Genomic DNA, 21,316 nt, shown 5'->3' with positions numbered 1-21,316 from the left:
CGGGTCTTGGATGTTTATATATGTATATGGTAAATAATATAGTATCGTTGGTTTAGTACCCCACAAGTTTCGAACTTACTTTGGGGCTAACTCAATTTGTGTATATTGAGTATATTGTACGGGGACTGATTACAATATTTAATTAGCATAGGCTCTATTTAATTCTGTGTCAAAAGAGGTTTAATTTCCTCGCAGGCCTTAAAACACGCTTACTTGTGATTCGACCTTGACAGATAATGCGTTGTCACAGAATTATCGACTTTATTGATGACGAATAGAGTTTTTTTCTGTATAGTGTAAACGATTTGTCACAATACAGTGCAGTTGATCAACCGGAGCGTTGGTTAGTCTGTATCTAAATGTCTTGCAAACACCATTGACTATTGTTTTTTTTTTATATATATAAAAATTGTATCGCAATATGTTTCCGAACTGATATCAACAGTTAAACAAGTAATGTGATTATGTTGTTATAAATCTTAAGAGGTTTGTTTATATTTTTTTTATTATTTTTAAATTAACGTAATTTTAATAATTACGAATTCGACAGATTAATATAAAAAAGGCAATAAGTTATATTTATCTTAAGAGCTTTGTTTATATTTTTTATTTTTAAATTAACGTTATTGTAATAATTACGAATTCGACAGATTAATATAAATAAGGCAATAAGTATTTTTTTATATTTTTGTATAGGTGTAGTACCTATACAAAAATATAAAAAAATAACATAATACGTGAACGAGAATTAATGTTTTTAAAATTAATATATGCACGCGAAACATAGTTACCTACAATTGCAAGGTAAATAAAAACTTGTACAATTTTAGCTTCTATTGAAATAAGCCTTCAAAAAAATGTAACGAATTGGTTTTGTCTCACACATGTATAGTTCTGGAACGTTTACATTTTATTTATCATTAGCGGTCCGCCCCGGGTTCGCTCAGGTAAAACCATAATAAATTACCACGATCCTCTTTAATCTATCTGATAAAAAAACCGCATCAAATCCGTTGCGCAGTTTTAAGTTTAAAGATCTAAGCGTACCTACATCCCTAGAGTCTGAAACGGTTCTCCGACAATTGCTTCGTCTACGAACATTTCGTCGACAGAATGTTTCGACAGAACCTTTCATCTACGAACGATTCGCCGACAAAATAGAGGAGACATTCTGGAGAACCGTTTCAGACTCACATCACTCTATGTACGCGTTGTATCTTCTCTGACAGACGGACAGCGGGAAGCGACTTTATTTTATGCTATATAGTGATTCAACAATTGAACAATCAGCTGCCGTATAATGAATAATGAAATAAATTATCCAGAACGGAAACAAATGATCATTTATGCATAAATGATTTCTCATAAAATTATTCAAATTGGCAGTACTTTTGATGTGTTCCATCCACAGCTCATTTATGAATGTTTATCGAACAATATTTCAATGTTATTCGTGCTTGGTTAATTTAAATATTTCAAACGGTGGTTATTAAACTTCGTGACCGAATATTGTAAGAATTCATAGCCAATATATAAGTTAATTTAAATAATTTTGTTGATGTTACCGTTTGCAGGTTACATGATTCAATGATTCAAAAATATGAGAATCAGAACGACTTCTCTCTAATAATTATAATCTTAGAAGCATCATATCCTACGTGGATTTTGAACGATGCCTGTAAGGAAGACATAGCTTTAACAACTAATAATTAATAAATTCTAAATTAAAAATTTGAGAATGAAGTTTTTGACCTGATGAGATGATATCAGGTAGAATAGAGATAGAAGGTTTCCAAACACCTGAACGCACAATTTCCAAACATAGTTAAGAATACTCTTAATTAATTTCTCTTTCAATATAAAAAAAGCGGCCAAGTGCGAGTGGGACTCGCTCATGAAGGGTTCCGTAGCAGCAAGTAACATGACATAAAAGTTCTTGTTGATAGATTTTTGTATATTCTTATATTTGCGTTGATTGAATGAAAGGTACCTAAATTGTGGTTTACGATTTATGACGTATAAAAAAAATACTCACTAGATCTCGTTCAAACCAATTTTCGGTGGAAGTTTACATAGTAATGTAGGTCCATGTATATTTTTTTGAGTTTTATCATTCTTTTATTTTAGAAGATACAGGGGGTACTCCCAAAGTGATAAAATGTGTCCCGTTTTATCACTTTGGAAGTGTCTCTCGCGCAAACTATTCAGTTTAGAAAAAAAAAATATTAGAAACCTTGACATCATTTTTGAAGACCTAGCCATAACCTAGGGTATGATAAAAAAAATTTGAGTTTTAGTTCCAAGTATGGGGACCCCAAACATTTATTGTAAAATATTATTGCGGTTCACAGATTACATCTACTTACCAAGTTTCAACAGTTATTGTAGTTTCGTAAAAAAGTGGCTGTCACATGCGGACGGACGGATAGACGCACAGACATGTCATGACATCATACAGATACACAGACAAGTCAAAATTAGGTATAACTCCCCTCCTTCTGTCGTTGGGGGGTTCAAAATTATATACCTAATGATAATTGACGCCATTCTTACAAATTTTAAGGTTTATCGCGGTGTCACAGCCCTGAATGAAATCGGGAACATGCAATTACAATTAGAAATAAGTGCTTATATGAAGATTCTGAATCAACCTGTTTGTCCTACGACAACAAATAACTGACGTACACAACTATTGTAGCCCATATTTAGAAGCAAATTGATTGTCAGGACCATAGTAATCATATAATTGTTTTTAATCCTTTTCCGCGATGTAAATGAATTGTACCCATAGCACGGGTATAGTATTATTGTATAGTTACATAGTACAGTCAACAGCACATAAGCCTAATCAAATTTATTGCAAACTCGTCGCTATCACCGCGCCACAGAGGTTCATGCAGAGTAACTTGATGTGCTGTTAACTGTACTATAGTCAAAACTCTTTTAATAATTAATACTGCACTTTTAATAATTAATAATGCAGTAGACATGATTTTTATGTCTATTGCTATTAGTAACATTTTGATGAAATTTTTTCCAAACTTTATTATGTAGGTACTTGATTTTTGATAATCACAATGGTGTTTCATCAAACAATATACCGAGAAGACCTATAATTTATAACAAAACGATACAAGACGATGAACACAACATGTACATAAAAACACAATATCAAATTGGCTAGACATGAGAACATTAGTTTTCCAGCTTTATAACATTATTACTAAGAAACAAATTGTTACCATTTTTCTGTCTATAACCAAGTTAAGATATATGGCCACAATCATAGAGATAATTTGTTGTATATCACAAGAAAAACAGGGGGCTCACTTGCGACCGAGTTCCAGATCATCACTAATTCGAAAGAAAAAATTGAGACACAGAGAGAGAGAGAGAGAAGATCACTTCATCTTCATCCCGAAAAAATAACTGTTCCCGTGGGAAATTAAGGCGGGCGACTTTACTGTTCTTGAGCTTATTTATACCTAACTAACACTGACCTAATATAACATTATTAAATTAGCCCTGAATATATAATTACACAGAGTACCTACATTAGCGGAATGAGTTTATAAGTAATCTAAGATTATTTATATCTAATGGAATTGTGGTAGATAAAAAACCGTTCGTTTGGCTCAATTTTGGAAAAAAATGTCTTCTGAACTTTTCTCAAGACAGTTTCTTTGAGGAAGTAGGCAAATGTCGATTTTCTGCTTTAAGACTCAGCTGGCAACATAAAATAATATCCATGTCAAGGTTTCTGAGAATTGATTCGAATCGAGATATTGATGGTGACAAAATTCGTTATCAAAATCTGATACATTGATCATTGACGCTATCGGACACTCAACAACGAATATTGTCAATATACTGATATGGTTACAGTAAATATGTTCGTTGATTATTCGTAAGGAGGCTACTATGACACTCAAAATACGTAACACGTCATTGCATTAACGATAAATTCAGAAAAAATACATTACTAATATAAATTGTATTGATCTGTATTGTTATTTTATTTATTAGTTTCTGTTTTATGAGATGATAGCATGCTCGCCATTTAAATTTGCATTATATGGCCGATGAAACATATAAGTAGGATTAGGTTTTCTTTTAACACCGTATTATAATTAAACTCATGTTTTTTGCATATAATCTTTGTCTTTTGCGTTCACACGTTCTTTTGTTAATTGCCTAAAACAGGTATTAAACGTGCACATACCTTTTATACTTCGGTCGTTTCCGGTCGTGTTATAACGATACGACAAAACTACTAAATATACCTGTATTAAGCAATTAATAATGGAACGCGCAAGTTTAAAATGGGTAAGATCGTACACGATATGGGAAAAAGAGACAGTATGTGGGCGTTAGGAACGTGTTACGTGTATGTATGTTTCGTGGTAGGCCTTCAGATATACGTATTTTATTCAATGTGGAAAGTAAAATCATATTATGTTTATTAAGTACTAGCTGATGCCCGAGACTTCATTCGCGTGGCCGAATAATTTTTGGCAAGGAGTCAAAATTATTAGAGAAATTTAATTGTACAGACAAAGCGTATATATACGTACAGAAGATGCTCATCAGGCTGAACAACTTTTGTAAAGGCGTCATTTCTAGACTTCCTATAGTTAAGCTGGACCATCATTGCTCTCCATCAGGTGATCCAGTTTTCAAAATCATTCTCTTAATAGCTATGTAACGAAAAAGTTTTATACAAATACGTCCAGTAGTTCCGAAGATTAGCGTGTACAAACAGACAGACAAACTTCTTAGTCTGTTACTATGACTCTATCGCCTAATTTTTTCAAATGTAAATTTAATAAATGTACAGATTTTTTTTTCTACTATTTTATTATATGTGTTGATATGTAAAAGATTCAATATTCACATCTAAAAGATGTTACAACAGATTAATATTTAATTAATTGGATTCTCGTTAATTATGTATTCAGAACAGTTATTTTATGCATTAGCACTCGTACTAGCTTGTAAATATTAATTTATTTTGTTCCATAACTGTTATGTCATTTGGATAATAAGGATTTTCTGTTTTTTTTTGTTACAGATAAATTAATGATGTCAAAGGATAATAAAATGAAGAAAGACAATTTTGATTCAACGTAAGTGTTTAACTTTTTATTTCAAACTATAGCGGTCCGTTCTCTCGATTAAAAATAAATAAATAAATATTAGGACAAATCACACAGATTGTGCTAGTTATGGGATACTAACTCAACGATATTATATTTTATAACAAATACATATTTAGATAAACATCCAAGACCCGGGCCAATCAGAAAAAGATCATTTTCCATCATGACCCGACCGGGGATCGAACCCGGGACCTCTCAGTTCAGAGGCAAGAACTTTACCACTTCGCCACCGAGGTCGTCAAAAAAATAGCCTATGTTACTCCTAAAGGTTTCGCCTCTGTGCCAAATTTCATCAAAATTTATTGTAAATAAAAATATACCATACAATTCCTACCTTCCGTGTATCCCTGTCTAAAGATATGAATGCAAAGTTTCAAGAAGATTATAATGACTAGATGTGAATTTCCCTTCGAAAAAAAATCGAAGTGAAATCTCAATACATACCGCCTTTTCTGCAAGACTGGTTAAATTTATTTGATTTATATATTGGTATTTATTTTAATAATTGTATTTAATAATTTATTTTGTATTTAAATTTCTCGTCTATTTTTGTCGTATATTACGAAACACCCACTGAAATTTATCAAACTGATAATGAAATTCTCTAAACGTGAGTTGGACCACTCAAATTCTACTTTAACTTTTATCTGCGTACCGCCGTCGTTTACATAAAATGGCGTATTTTCCGTTATCCTGCGCAGGTTAAAATTAACGTCAAAATTGTCTGATGCAACCGAACCTTAATAAATTTAATAGAACTCCTTCGGTTCAAAAGGTGTTGTGTTTCATTCGGAAATAGCCTAAATGATATTATTTTATCTTCGATCATTTTGCACGAAACATAGAAATCTAAATAATTTACAAAACTAGGAATGGTAGTATATGTATTTTATTGCATTTTATAGATACCTATTAAAATTAATGACTTAAACGTGTGCATATATGTTCAGGGTTTTATGTTAATATTAAATGCAGTACCTATGTACTAATCGCATAAAACTCAAAACTCAAAATTCCCAATTGTTCCAGGTTTTAATATGTTTAAATCTATTTGTGTCTATACATCCAATATGTTTTCCACCATTATATTACCAAACGTTAATATTTGTTATTAGTTAGTTCCACGTATTCCGTGTCTTTGTCTGTCTGTAATCAAATCTTGCAAGTTTAGTTCCACCTACGAGTTCAAAATTTCCACGTCTCGCTCAAGTTTCATATAATACATATATTATTATGGTATACACGACCTGATGGTACGCCCTGGATCGGCTCCAACGAGAGAACTCATATACGGTTTACTACACGAACTTGACATACAAAAACTTATTTACAAAAATCTATGATCTTAGAAGCGTCAAATTGAGTGATTTTATGTGATGTCCTTTAGTTTGTGCATATCTAATGAAATCTTGAAAATTTAATCGGAAATCCCCTTTTATCTGTGAACAGAAATTTTGCATATGGAATAATGTAAATCGGACAATGACAATATTATTATGACACCGTGTCACTATAATCTGAAAAGGATGCCGATATTCCATAGAAACTGTTATAAACTGATGTCGTGTGATCCCACGAGTTTTTGTATAGTATATTCACAAAGCTGAAAATATGATGAGGTGAAGGCTGCGGAAATTTCCCTATACACAAGTGAAGGCTCGATGTCATGGTGGGTCGGTCGTGTTATTTTTGAAGTGTTTTGACATAGTATCATATTATTATCCAAACCGTATTTATTATATTTATTTAGCAATGTATGTACCTAATATATTAAAAGTTATAGAGCTGAGGCGAGGAAAAATGTTAGGCCTGCGACATAATAACCTTATTAAATACCTACTAGAAGGCAAAAGAAAAGCGAAAAGAGAAAAATGATAGCCAAGAAGGGTTTATATGGACCAAATAGAGGATGCAAGAATGATACAGGGAGGTAACAATGGCTGAAGATAGAAAGAGACGGAAGGGACTCCACCAACAAGAACGATGTTCTTAATGAAACATATGATGTACCAAGAAAGAAATTACATGATGATAAATAGAACCACTTCAGCTTCACAAAGAGACGATTGGCATTGCCAATGACAAAGCTTGTCTCTGATAGATAGATAGAACCTAGAGCCTGTCCTATCCCGCTGGCTTTTCGGTGGAATTGAGACGCTGAAGTTGTGGCAGTTTGCTAGCTAATTTGAATCATGACTGTGCTGGTACTTAGTCTACCACTTGTCAAGTTACCCTCCATAGATCTTTATGCCGCGGTAATAGGGTAAATTTGCAATGAATTAGGGTAGTTTGTCGTGCTGTCGACTGTACATCAAAAGTTATTGATCGATCCATTCATCCGTGGTCAACAATAAACTTCGCTACAAATGTAGCTTAGTCACAGTTAGAAACCGTTCCAGTTGAAAGGTCACAATAGCATCTAATAAGACCTTGATGGACGAAAGTGACAATAGATTAGTTTAGGGTTTCGTAATAGCTAGGAAACCTTTGCCACAGGCCGGACACTCTGGCTTTTTAGGGTTCCGTAGCCAAATGGCAAAAACGGAAACCTTATAGATTCGTCATGTCTGTCCGTCCGTTCGTATGTCACAGCCAATTTTTTCCGAAACTAGAGACTAAGTAGATTGTATTCTGTGATACACATTAAGATTTTACACAAATACAATAAAACAAATACATTGAAAAAAAAACAATATATTTTGGGGATCCCCACATACATAACACATACGTGTTATGTATGTGGGGATAGGCATAAGTCTTCAAAAATGATATTGAGATTTCTAATATCATTTTCTTCTAAACTGAATAGTTTGCGCGAGAGACACTGCCAAAGTGGTAAAACGTCCCCAAATAAATGTAACTTCTAAAATAAGAGAATGATAAAACTCAAAAAAATATATGATAAATTGGTTTGAATGATATCTTGTAAGTAGTTTTTTTTAAAATAGTGAACCGGAATTTACCTTTCATTCAAACAACGCAAATATATCGCAGATCAACAAGAACTTTTATGTTATGTTACTTGCTGCTACGGAACCTTTCATGGGCGAGTCCGACTCGCACTAGGCCGCTATATTGTTATTACAAATGTATTATGGTACAATATTTTTTTTTCAGAGCTGAGCTGACAACCAATCCTGGTTTCCAGTCATCACTCAGCATAACATCAAAGAACGACAAGCCATACAACCCGTTTGAACATAGGTCCCTCGAACATCCCAACTCGTGAGTAACTTTATGTGTAAATTAGCTTTTTAAGTAAGTTTTTTCACTTTGTTCATATAAGTATATGTAGCTATAAGAATAATATAAAACCTTACAATTTTGAAGATTCGGAATAGATTTTCCAAGTGGCTGCCTGCTTGATATCAAATTCAAAATTCGTATTATTTATTTAACTTAGGATGATATAAATCACTCAAGTACGTACCTATTGACGTCGACTTCCAAGCACAGATAACGCAAGTTGCTTATTAGCTACCAAGGCTATTGTGTCCTTGACGTTGACGTATCGTAAGTCGGGACCAAGAATCATATAGAAAACAAATAAATCCCTACCGCGCGCAAAAGCTAGTGGTATATTGAGCTAATGGTATTTAAGTCTACAAATATTCTAGCACAGTTTTGTGCCAAAAATGTCAAATGGGAATATTTAAGCAGTACTTAGCTGATTATGTCTTAACATTTTAAAGTCATTTAATTTATTTAAACTTTTTATCTGAAAACTCTCCCCACAGTACAAACAAGTGATTGTTTTGCTCCGGGGTACACCCTGGGGGTGAGGGACAGACTGAGGGAGAATTTACAAATGGAAGTCGAATAACAATATATTAATACTAAATGAAAACCGTTTTCTCCTTATTGTTCTTCATAGTCGTATTCCGCATGGCTTAGGGTTGTGGTCATTACGTGGAATGAAACACACACAACAACTTTCTTGGCATTATTAATGGAGTGGTTTGCCATTGCCTTCTCTATTTCACACACAAGTTAATAAGAATCAACCAGTGTGCAGGTTTCCTCATGACGTTCACCGGAAGCAAGTGGTGGTCGATGAAAACTACTATACATGAATCAGATTAGTATACAAACTCATGTGGCACGAGTAGGATTCGAACCTTGGACCTTTCGATCCACAGGCGAGCGTCTTAACCATTACATTACCAACGCTTCTCCTTATAATTTTCTTAAAATTTATTTAACACTTAAAATAAAACGTAATACAGAGTTACAGGTATCAAAAGGCAAAACCTCCTAAAGACTACTTGCATACATCAAAACAAGCAACTTTTATTCTACGACTTTTCGTGATTCGTAGTTCTTTTTTCATATAAAAAAAATACAATCTAATTTGCGATTCTACACATATTAACTCTATGTAATAGCCAAACGAGACAGTAAATCAAAATTTAATAATGTACCTATTCCACTAAATAATATGTATGTAATTATTTTATGTACATCCACCTAAAATAATATGCAATTAGGAGTTTGTAAAAGGAAGGATATTATGAATATACATTGTATATAACAATATATGTACAGAGCAATATTAAGAAAATTTTGTAGGTACCTATAGTCAGAAACAACAAACAGAACAAAATCCATTCATCATTGCAATGTATCGTAAATCGACGTAGAGAAATCATAATCGCAATCACAACTCAACTGAACTTTAATATTGTCTAGTAAACACAACATATTGCAAAACTTTGGCTAATGAGAGTTTACCGCAAATAGAACTGACAAAATCAAGTAATTTTATTGATCCGTTCATTCCATTCAACTTGTTAAATATATCGATAACTACATTATTTATTTCTTAGGTACTTAGATAACACACAGCGTACTTTTTATCCCGAAATTCCCACGGGATCGAAGCGCGAAGCCCCGGGACGCAGCTAGTAAAATATATATTGTACATATAAATAAAGCAGAACAGCTGCTGATATGAGAAACTTTTGTCCTTAGGTCATTGTCGAGACTAATTTACGTTAGAATTTTAATCATACTTCGCTTTAACGCATACATTAATTATGTCTTACATATAGATGGCAGGATACTTCTATATTCGCCAAATATTACTTAAATCTGTGCAAAAACTAATTCCAATTTGTAATAAAATATGCACCTAACTTTAGTATATTGCACGTGATATATTAATTTACATGCAAGACTCACAGATATGACATGCGGCTAGCTTGGTAATTTCTATTATGGGTTTTTGAACTTCCAATGAAGACGTCGGTCGGTGCAATATATATATATATATATATATATATATATATATATATATATATATATATATATATATCTTACAAGTTATGCATATAGCACCAAATTTATTGTAATTGCTATTAAATCCACTTCTATAAGACTGGTTCGTCTTGTATCGCTTTTGTAGATTTCTCATTTTAAAAATATGGAAAAGCATTATTTTTTTCAAACTTCCTAGTAAGAGCAGAGCTAGTCTAAAATCCTAATCCAGTCCTAAAATATGAAGACACCTAATAAAATTTAAATATATATTTTGCTATTATGTCATTCGGAAATTGTATTATTTCTCTTTAAATATGTAGGAAAAAGGAATGTTATTTAAGTGGGATTCCTTTTTTATCCTAATTTAATTTAGCATAACGAGTTAACATATATTTTTTTGACATAATAATATTTTGACATACTTGTTTTTTGGCATACCTTTTCAATAAGCATCATTATAGTTTAGGCTAAATGTATTTTACCATAATTTTGATTTGCATAGTGTAGCAGTAGGTTAGGGTGCGGCACCCATAACCCGCCAATATGCTTTAGAATATTATGCTTAAAAATTGTTATGCTTATGGTAGGTATGCGTAAAAAAATTGTGTCTAAAATATTATGCCAAATTAATATTGTGCGTAATTATAATAATTGTTTTATGATAAGTAAAATTATGCCATGTTAAATTATGACATAAAATTGTATGCATAAAAAAAGAGAACCTATTTAAGTAAATTACTCCTGTGTTAACGTCTCAAATACAAAGTCGTTATCTCAGAATAATATACGTAAGTAGTTGTAAATTGCTGTACCTATTTAAAATAAAACGTGTGAACTAGCACGTTTCTACTCTGTGTCAAACAAAGGTGATAGTTATAAATATAATTTAATTATTCTTACAAATAATAGTAATGTTGTGAAGAAAGTGCTAGGATTGTAAAATTATAAACACGGTACTTGAACTGTTTAGCATGTACGCCTGCTATTTGGAAAGAAAGAAAGAAGTTTGGTTGAATTGAAAAAAAACTGATATTCTGAAACAACTGATTTCTCTAACAAATAGCATGACTGGTCTAACAAAACTATTCACATATAAGAATCAGATTGGTATCACATCGAACGTATAGGATTGTAACTTGATAGAAAGATTATTTATTTATTGACATCAAAAATACACACACTTTAAATTGAATACTGTTATTAATTGAAACAAAAAATATCCAAATAGGTAGTTACATCAATGTGTCTACGCAGTAACTATACTTTATACATCTTGGACTGCGACAAAAGGTAAACAATAATAATATTCCTTTGTTAATTTTGTTCTTATTTTTTATTAATGTTACATTTTTAGTTGTTGTTGTTGTTGTTTTATGGAGTCGTGTCGCTTACTTAATTTAGTTTGTTTATTTCTTGTTTTTCTTTGTTTACCTTTTTTATTAGTCCATGTTGAATAGAGTACAAATAGATACATACATATAGACACAAAGAAGGAATAAATCGGCAAAGAACAAGCGAATAAACCAATTAAATTGGTGCTTTTATATTTCACAGGTAGACTGTCTTAACCACCTTTGCATATGATGTTAATAAACATATTCTATTCCAGAACTATTGGTTCAATTGTGCACCTGTTGAAGGCATGCCTGGGCACTGGTCTGCTGGCCATGGCGGCTGCGTACAAGAACTGTGGTCTACTGGCCGGCTCCTTTTGCACGGTCATCGCCGGCTTGATCTGTACCCATACGGTGCATTTGTTGGTAAGCCTTGCAAAATGATACAAAAGCTTTGCTCCCGCAGGAATTATACCCGTTTGTTCCACACTATATGTTGCCCGGGGCTTCGCTGCCGTGGGAATTTTGAGATAAAATATAGGCTATAGCAATCTTGCATTTTAATGTAGTTTCCCTCACTGCGTTTGAGTCGGGAAAATGCTGAGATAAAAGAGAGAGACTAGCTGCACTCCGGAGTTTTACTCCCGTAGGAATTACGGGAATTTCTCTGCAAAAGCAGAACAGGCATGTCAAACAAACTGTCACCTTCCATTAGAGTAATTTTATGGTTGTATAAAAAAAATGTTACCTAATGTTTGAACAGGGGTCTTTGATAATGTACATACTAAATTTAATCAAAATCGGTCTAGCGATTTAGTCGTGAAAGCGGACAAGATAGACAGACTTTCTCATTTATAATATTAGTATGGATAAATGAGCGACATCATTGCTCCGTCGCGGTACGTTGCGTCAACGCAACACAAAGCAAATTATTTCGATCAAATTATTTCTAAAAAAAATCTAATGATTTTCAAACTTCCAGGTAAAAACATCACAAGACGTTTGTGTTGACGCCAAAAAGCCCTCTATGAGTTTTGCGGAGACTTGCGGCGCAGCTTTTACTCACGGGCCCAAAAAGCTGCAGTCTTGGGGAGGATTTGTCAAGTAAGTATGCTTTTAACTTATTTTTACACTGTTTAAACATTAAAGCCGCAGACTAAAAGCCATGTCACATTTCTCAGTCGTGCGACCGTTGCGACGACGCAAAAAACGGGTTGTTGCGCCCCGGGAGTACCGGCAGAAGTGAAAACTTAAAATTAAATATGCATTTTTGACCCTTACGAATTTTCGATCAGAGGGCTTAGTGTGTAGTGATCACAACAAACCAATCATATTTCGGTGCGGTTGTCATTGCGTCACAAGGGTGCAATGTGGTCGAATCGACTCGAGTCATTACAAAGAAAAAAAAAAGAAACAAAAATCCAAATCTTTTCTCTCTATAATATTAGTATAGATTTAATAAGATATTGATTGTTTTTTCACAGAAACTTTGTCGACTATTCAACGTTGCTGACTTATATAAGCGTGTTAATTGTTTATATTGTATTCATCGGCTCATCTCTAGAAGAGGTAACCTTTTTGTCTTATAGAGTTAGTGCAGTATTTAAAAAAAAAACATATTTATAAAAAAAAAACAACATATTATCCATATCCATATATATACACACATACACACACACACACAAATAAATTTACACACTAATAAATTTTTGAGAAAGGAATGAGATTAAATTCATGCAGACAAAAGCGCTGGCAAAGACTCACATAAATTAAAGAAAATAATGCAATTAACATCAAATTTTTTAGGTATCAAGAAATAGAAGATTATGTTTCAAAGCTGACATACTAATATCATTTTGTAAAATAAATTTTAAAAATTTTGTTTTTTTTTTATATTTCGTAAAAAAATCCCCTATGTTTTTTTTTACTGTAAAAGTTTCGTGTTTTGATAACTAACATTGTGTTCACTTTCCTGAAAAGTATTAGTAGTAAACTATATTGTCGATACAATATAGTTTTCGCAATTCGTGGAAACAACTTGCCAGAAAACCCGTTTCGCATTTACAAATGTGCTAGAAATATTTGAACTCAGTCAATCAGTGACTGTCTAGATTTTTGCTTATCACATGCGAACTACTCTTTAGTTAGACAGATAAACACTGCCTAAAAATGTTTTCAATGTAATTCAATGTAACACTTTTTGCCCCAGAAAAACGAAGTGGCGTATCTGAGAAAGTGTGACAAATTATGAACATTGTTTAGCCTTGTGAGATTTAATACACATATTGTAGAAACAACAGCTTGGAAAACATATAAATATGATTGTAGGGTGCTTTATTATAATGCCTGGTTTAAATCAAAAGGCATCACGCGCAGGCCATCTCTTTTTCAAGTTTATTGCAAATAAACATATGCATTATTAATTAGAAAATTTCTCAAACTAATGATATACTCAACAATTGTAAAAATTTATAATAAAAAAGGGATAATTGCAAATGCTCAATAATAGGGTAATAATGTTTATTTATTTTTCCAGGTGTTCATGGCATATATTCCCGAGTACGAGATCTCAGTGCAAGCCTGCTGCGCGCTGACGCTTGTTCCACTGGCCCTCATCTGCCAAGTGCGCAACCTGAAGTACCTGGTCCCTTTCTCACTGATAGCCAATGCCCTAATTTTGGTAGTGTTTGGCATCACTTTCTATTACGTGTTCTCTGATCTGCCGTCGCCGAGTGAGAGAGAGATGGTGGTGGATATCACCAAGTGGCCGTTGTTCTTCAGGTATGATTTCATAACCTGGGACATATAGATATTTTTACGTAAAGACCGGACTTGACCTCCCACTGGGCTCCGACTGGGCTCGGACTGAGCTCCGACTGGGCTCCGACTGGGCTCCGACTGGGCTCCGACTGGGCTCCGACTGGGCTCCGACTGGGCTCCGACTGGGCTCCGACTGGGCTCCGACTGGGCTCCGACTGGGCTCCGACTGGGCTCCGACTGGGCTCCGACTGGGCTCCGACTGGGCTCCGACTGGGCTCCGACTGGGCTCCGACTGGGCTCCGACTGGGCTCCGACTGGGCTCCGACTGGGCTCCGACTGGGCTCCGACTGGGCTCCGACTGGGCTCCGAGTGGGCTCCGACTGGGCTCCGACTAGGCTCCGATGCTCAATAGCTGTAGAAGAAACTGAGAAAATGCTCAGATGAGAAGTGATATCCTTAATCCGTAAGGATTTATTATTTCGATAGAATGATTTAAGGATTTTTCGTATTTATTAGCATCCGAATATTACTAAGAATAAGGTACAAAGTTATGTAAGTCTGCGATTTCGTATTTAGACACACATTCATACGAGTAATAAATAATAAATAAATAAATATATTAGGACAAATTACACAGATTGAGCTAGCCCCAAAGTAAGTTCTAGACTTGTGTTATGGGATACTAACTCAACGATACTATATTTTATAATATATACATATATAGATAAACATCCAAGACCCGGGCCAATCAGAAAAAGATCATTTTCCATCATGACCCGACCGGGGATCGAACCCGGGACCTTTCGGTTCAGAGGCAAGCACTTTACCACTGCGCCACTGAGGTCGTCAAAATGTATTTCATTAATATTTCATAATGTTTATGATTTGTTCGTTTTTTTACTCAAAATATCGCATTTACATTGAGTACAATAGAATGACATAATTTGTCGGTAAACTGGGGCCATTTTTATAATAGTACGAAAATAACGATGTAGGACGTGTCGACAAAAACAAATATTATTGTTTCTTTTATCCACAACATTTCATATTTAAAACAGTCTGAGTCAGTTTAAGTCTTATCTAAGCCTAAAAAAGAATGGACTGTATTAGGTGCTATGAGTCAGATAATTACCAGACTAGTATTACATAATACAGCCCAGACTTAATTAGGTAATAATGTGCCATTTTCAGCACGGTGATCTTCGCCATCGAAGGCATAGGCGTGGTAATGCCAGTTGAGAACGAGATGGCTCACCCACAGAAATTCCTCGGCTGTCCCGGGGTCCTCAATACTTCCATGACTATAGTAGTATTATTGTACGGATTGGTTGGCTTCTTTGGTTACCTTCAGTTTGGGGACGAAGTGAAGGGAAGCATTACGCTGAATCTACCACAAGATGAAATGTAAGATTAGAAACACTTACTTATCTTTGAGTACAATGATCATTGTCATTAGGTTTTTTATATAACTTCTGTACATTTTCTTTGATGCAACAAAGTTATTTTAAACAGACAAACTAGTTCTGTAGTGTTTTACCTTTATTCAAAAGGTCATAGTACAAACTTGTTGTGTCTTGAAATTGGCCCAGGGCAGAGATGGCTGGCGTAGACGGAATTAGGCCTAATACCCAGCAGTGGGTCACGGAGGGCTGGTGATGGTCCTGACGTAGTTTCTCTTGGGCCGCAGCACAAACAATTTTAAGTCTGATTTATTGTTTAACTTTGTTTTCAAAGTCAAAGATAAATTTGTTCTATCAAAACTATAAAAAAATATCTGAAATTACAAACGTGCAATTTTGGGTTAAAACTTAATGTGGATTTAACTATATGCTATTTAAATTAATTTCGTCATAGTATATTTCAGCCTTTGAACGTCTAATTTCTGAATAAATAAATGCTTTGACTTTGAATATTTTACCAAAATATGACAAACTTTTGCAATATTTATTTTCAGCTTGGCGCAAACAGCGAAATTGTTGATGGCCCTTGTGATATTATTTTCGTATGCGTTACAATTCTACGTGCCCATGGAGATTATCACCAGACTCCTCCTGAACAGGTTATCCAACAGATTAAACAACCTTATTCAAATCATCATCAGAATTTTTATCGTCATTAGCACTGGTAAGAATATCTTAAATTCCTTCTATTCGTTTTTAAATTGCTATTTGTTATATATCTGTCTGTACTTTATAGGATCACTTTGTCCATCTGTCTTAGTCTTAATCTTTCAAAATTTAAATGTATTAAATATGTTAAAATTATTAGAACTACTAGTTTTTGCCCATAACCTCACTCGCGTGAATTTATTTGCGAAAACGGAACAGACATGATTTTCATACAAACTTTCACCCCCTGTTATTGATACTGTTCATTTGAGGGTTATTTAAAAAAAATCTACATGCATACTAAATTTCATAAAAGTCGGTCCTGCGGTTTAGCTGTGAAAGCTGAACAGACAGACAGAAATTTATAATATTAGTGTCTAAGTATGGATTAGTATACGAACTGGCTGGAGCTGGAAATATATTAAAATGTTCAAGCCATGTATTCATTAGGTCAAGCACAGATATTAATTTACAATTATTATTTATTCTACAGTTGCCGTTGCTGCAGCCTTCCCGAACTTGGAATTGGTCATCAGCTTCGTCGGTGCCATTTTCTTCTCCACTCTCGGTATCTTGATCCCGGCTGTGGTCCACACCGTGTACAATTGGGACCGAGGCTTGGGCAAATTCAACTATATTCTTTATAAGAATATTTTACTAGGTTGTGTCTCAATATTCGCGCTTGCGTCAGGCGCTTATGTATCAGCTTTGCAAATGGCCGAAGAACTGAATGGCAACGGTATTGAAGAAAGTACTGGAAATCTAACTTTGACTGATAATTCTTAGACTATTACAGATTTTGATTTTGGAAGACTTGAAGTTTGGATGATTTAGCATTCTCAGTGACCATATTATAATCATTGACAACCAATGTTATTGGAAATAATTTAGACACACTTAATAAATTTGGTTACTTTAGGATTGGCAGTAGTAGGCACATAATATAGCCAAGAAAATTAGGTTATCGGATATACTCGTAGGTAGAGTAAGTAGACGAATTAAAACTATTTTGAGTGTAATTTTGTGATACAAACAATTGATTTTCATTTGCAATGAAAGAAAGTATGTAGTTAATTTACAAAATTATGATTAGTGCAAAGTACAAAGGTTAGTAATTATTAGATTCAACATAATTAAATTAATTTTTATAAAAAAAAATAATTTAACAGTCGGTTGCACCAGTGAACTTTGACGTTAACTTGTAATCTGCGTAAGCGTTTTTCTGCGCAGGTTGACAAACAAGCAACTGGTGTAGTTTAGACTATGATTAAAGGACTCGAATTTAAATTGTTTAATGACGATTAATGTGGCAAGCATTAAATAGTTGTTAATAAAGCCTTTCAATTCAGATGTCATCAAAAGAATAAAAAATATGTACATACGAGTTCAAAGGAAATTTTTGGTATCCATAATGTCCGTATTTAGAGACAATAATTTAACTTCTTTCAAATATTTATAATAAAAATGCGTTGTCCAAAAAAGAACTGTATATTATTTATACCGTTTATTAATATTGCTTATTTGATATTGTTTTTGTATATTAAATATTATAAAAGTACTTTGTAATTAGGTTTGATAGGTAATAATTTTTTTTTTCTGAATATAGCCAAATATACCTATTTATGCTTCCCTTTGAGTTGTTTGTGTGATATTCATATGTCTTTAATAATTTTGTAATACGTCATAATTATTTATGTAAATTATAAATTATATAATAAATAATTATATCTCAACGATCTTTTATAACAAATACATAAATAGATAAACATCCAAAACCCGGGTCAATCAGAAAAAGATCATTTTCCATTATGACTCGACCGGGGTTCGAACCCGGGACCTCTCGGTTCGTGGCAAGAACTTTAACACAGCGCCACCGAGATTGTTTCTAAGGATAATTTATTTTCTGAACCTGAGCATATTTTCCCAGAGGATAATAATTTATTCACAAAGAAAGTTATTATATATAAGGAAAGTTATAAGGAAAGTTAAACAAATAAAAGTATATAAGGAAAGTTAAACAAATGTATATATAATATACATTTGTTTAACTTTCCTTCACGCCGCGATATTTCGCCAGATTAACTTCTCCACTCCTTGTATGGAATCTGCTAGCGGCCCGCCCCGGATTTGCTCGGGTAAAAACGAAACCAGTTAAGTATACAAGTAAACCGTCCTCAGTGATTACACTTTCTATAAACCCGCATGAAAATCCGTGCAGAGTTTTTGAGTTCATCGCGAACAGATAAACAGATGCGGCAGAGGGCTTTATTTTATAACATTTAAGGATATAAAGGCTTAGACGGGCAGTATGAGTATCGGATGTATATATTAAGGGAATTATAGTGATTAAACTTAATAACCACGAGATCAACGAACTGATAGTAATGTTAGTACATCATTAGTAAACCTTCGCTATGACAGTGTACTTATTTAAATGATATGGAAAAAAGATTATTATGTTCATTTTACATTTACGGTTTTTTTTTTTCACTGTATAAATGTCAATGAATTACTAACGAGTTTTTGACTAAACTTTATACCTACTCATAAACTACTTGAAAAAAAATTAACGAATGAAACAAGGACAGGACAAGATAAATCAAATACTTTAGTGTATTTAATTTAATTGGTAAAATGATTATTTTCAGGTAAAATTATTTTCAGCAGAAAATAATATATTTATTCAAACAAAAATTAACCTATTGCTACATAGGAATTTTAAAGGTTTTAGGACCACAATTAAGTCAAAATAGTGTACTTACAATAAAATATTGAATGTGTGTTTAATTATTAGAATCAGGTTTCTCTACGGTTCTTCGCATAGATGAAACTGTCATTTCTTCAGCTTCTGTATCTTCGCGAAGTCGCACAAATACTTTGTCCTCAGGGAAGAATCTACTCGAAAAAGTAACCTCTCCACGTCCACAAAATACTTCGATTGAACTGGCATCGACGTAAATTTTTAACTTAAGTTTTCTTATTGGTTTCCATCCTGTTCGTCTTAAACCATCATGGCCACCCCGATCGAGACTGATCAAACCTTGTTTATGATCGTAACTTATCTTCACTGACTGATTCTTTGATTCAATAAATAAATTTAGATCTTTTGACGCCTTAGATTTGATCCTTATTTCTCCTGTTTTCTCAGTTAATTCGATACGTTTGCTCCCTTTAGTTCTTCTTGCTGTGTATAACAATCGACCACGTGCCAATATAATCTCCGCTACGGGTTTTTGTATAAGATGATTATCTTTAGACAGAGAGAGTTCTCTTACTATAGTCATCTGACCAGTCCAGCCATCATCCCTTTCTGGATAGTTCTGTTCCCACATATCCATCCAAGCAACTAGTAACCGTCGGTTGAAGGCGTCCAAAATAGTTTGAGTTGCATAGAAATCATGGCCATGGTCGAGTTCCACGAATTCAGTTAACGGAGTAAAATTATAAGTATCGTAATCAAAGTTCCCGACTATGTAACCTGTCTGATACAAATTATTATATTTATCACCTTGAGGCTTTACACCTTGCGGGGAGAAGAGCAGCACAAATTTACCATCGATCTCGAAAAAATCTGGACATTCCCACATGTAGCCAAGGGAACCGTTTGATTTGTCGAGTATAGAAACCAGATCCCAGGATTTAAGATCGGCAGAAGAATAAAGCAAAGCACGTCCAAGAGTTTCATTCTCAAAGGAATTACCAAGAACCATGTAGAATGTGTCTCCATTTTTCCAAACTTTAGGATCGCGTATATTTGGTTGGTATTCCGGAGCGTCAATTACTGGATTCTCTTCATATTTGGACACACTTTCTCCGTCGATACTAAATGCTAAAGCTTGGTGTTGTTCGTGGTCTAGGCTTGCATCGGGATGGTTTAGGTTTCCAGTGTATAATAGGTACATTGTATCATTTTCTACAATCGCACTGCCAGAAAACACTCCAGATTTATCGTACCATTGGTCTGGATACATGGCTATAGGTAAGTGTTCCCATGTAAATAGGTCCTTGCTTATGGCATGTCCCCAATGTGCAATGCCAGGCTCTTGGCTACTATCAGGATTATATTGGTAAAAGAGATGGTATTCACCTTTGAAAAAGCAGAATCCGTTGGGGTCGTTCATCCATCCAGACGGCGGTGCTAAATGGTATCGTGGATAGTATTGATCATCGACTTCGCACTTGCATGAATATAATAGTAGTGCAACGATGACGTATTTGTGAATTGCTAACATAATTGCGAACTCAAACGGGCGGGTGATGAGGACAACTGTATATACGAGAATAACTGACTTCCGTTAAAATTGATTCTTATATGACTGTGGCATCGTGCTTTATATAAAAAGTGCTTCACGGAAAATTACTATTTGTGTGTTCACGAGCCGCACAACTGTGGGCTAAATTTATAATGAATAAGTAATGTATTTCAAGTGTCGTTAATATTGCCTTATTGTATCTTGTCAATAACGCTATTCTATAATTGTATATCAATGATTATTTATATTCCATTGCTTCATGAATGAGCTAAAATGGCTTTTGTTTATTGTTTTGATGAGGTAATCACCAAAACAGTTTTATTTGAAAATTTCAATGGAAGAGAACTCTCAGGGCATGGTCTATTATTAAATCAGATTTGGCTACTTGAAATAGTACATAGTACATTAAACTCGGCCCGTCCCGCCTTCGCTCTTGTAAAAAC

General features: G+C 34.0%; 2 protein-coding genes across 2 annotated transcripts; one reads left to right on the top strand and one right to left on the bottom strand.

Annotated features, from left to right (window-relative positions):
• Positions 1 to 330: 330 nt before the first annotated feature.
• On the top strand, positions 331 to 18,353 carry LOC128669637 (proton-coupled amino acid transporter-like protein CG1139). The gene is made up of 10 exons (XM_053744577.1): positions 331 to 486; positions 5,072 to 5,126; positions 8,277 to 8,384; positions 12,028 to 12,178; positions 12,735 to 12,856; positions 13,237 to 13,321; positions 14,289 to 14,533; positions 15,704 to 15,916; positions 16,467 to 16,636; positions 17,114 to 18,353. The coding sequence occupies exons 2-10, from the start codon at positions 5,080 to 5,082 to the stop codon at positions 17,404 to 17,406; spliced, it is 1,434 nt and encodes a 477-aa protein (XP_053600552.1). The 5' UTR covers positions 331 to 486; positions 5,072 to 5,079; the 3' UTR covers positions 17,407 to 18,353.
• Positions 18,354 to 19,227: 874 nt separating this feature from the next.
• LOC128669636 (sucrose-6-phosphate hydrolase-like) lies at positions 19,228 to 20,995 on the bottom strand. Its single transcript, XM_053744576.1, has one exon. It carries the CDS (start codon positions 20,850 to 20,852, stop codon positions 19,404 to 19,406), a length of 1,449 nt encoding a protein of 482 aa, XP_053600551.1. The 5' UTR covers positions 20,853 to 20,995; the 3' UTR covers positions 19,228 to 19,403.
• Between the last annotated feature and the right edge of the window lie 321 nt (positions 20,996 to 21,316).

Source organism: Plodia interpunctella, chromosome 4 (assembly GCF_027563975.2).
Source record: "Plodia interpunctella isolate USDA-ARS_2022_Savannah chromosome 4, ilPloInte3.2, whole genome shotgun sequence".
NCBI lineage: Eukaryota > Metazoa > Arthropoda > Insecta > Lepidoptera > Pyralidae > Plodia > Plodia interpunctella.
The sequence above is the reverse complement of the archived record's forward strand: the minus strand, read 5'-3'. Positions and strand labels throughout refer to the sequence as shown.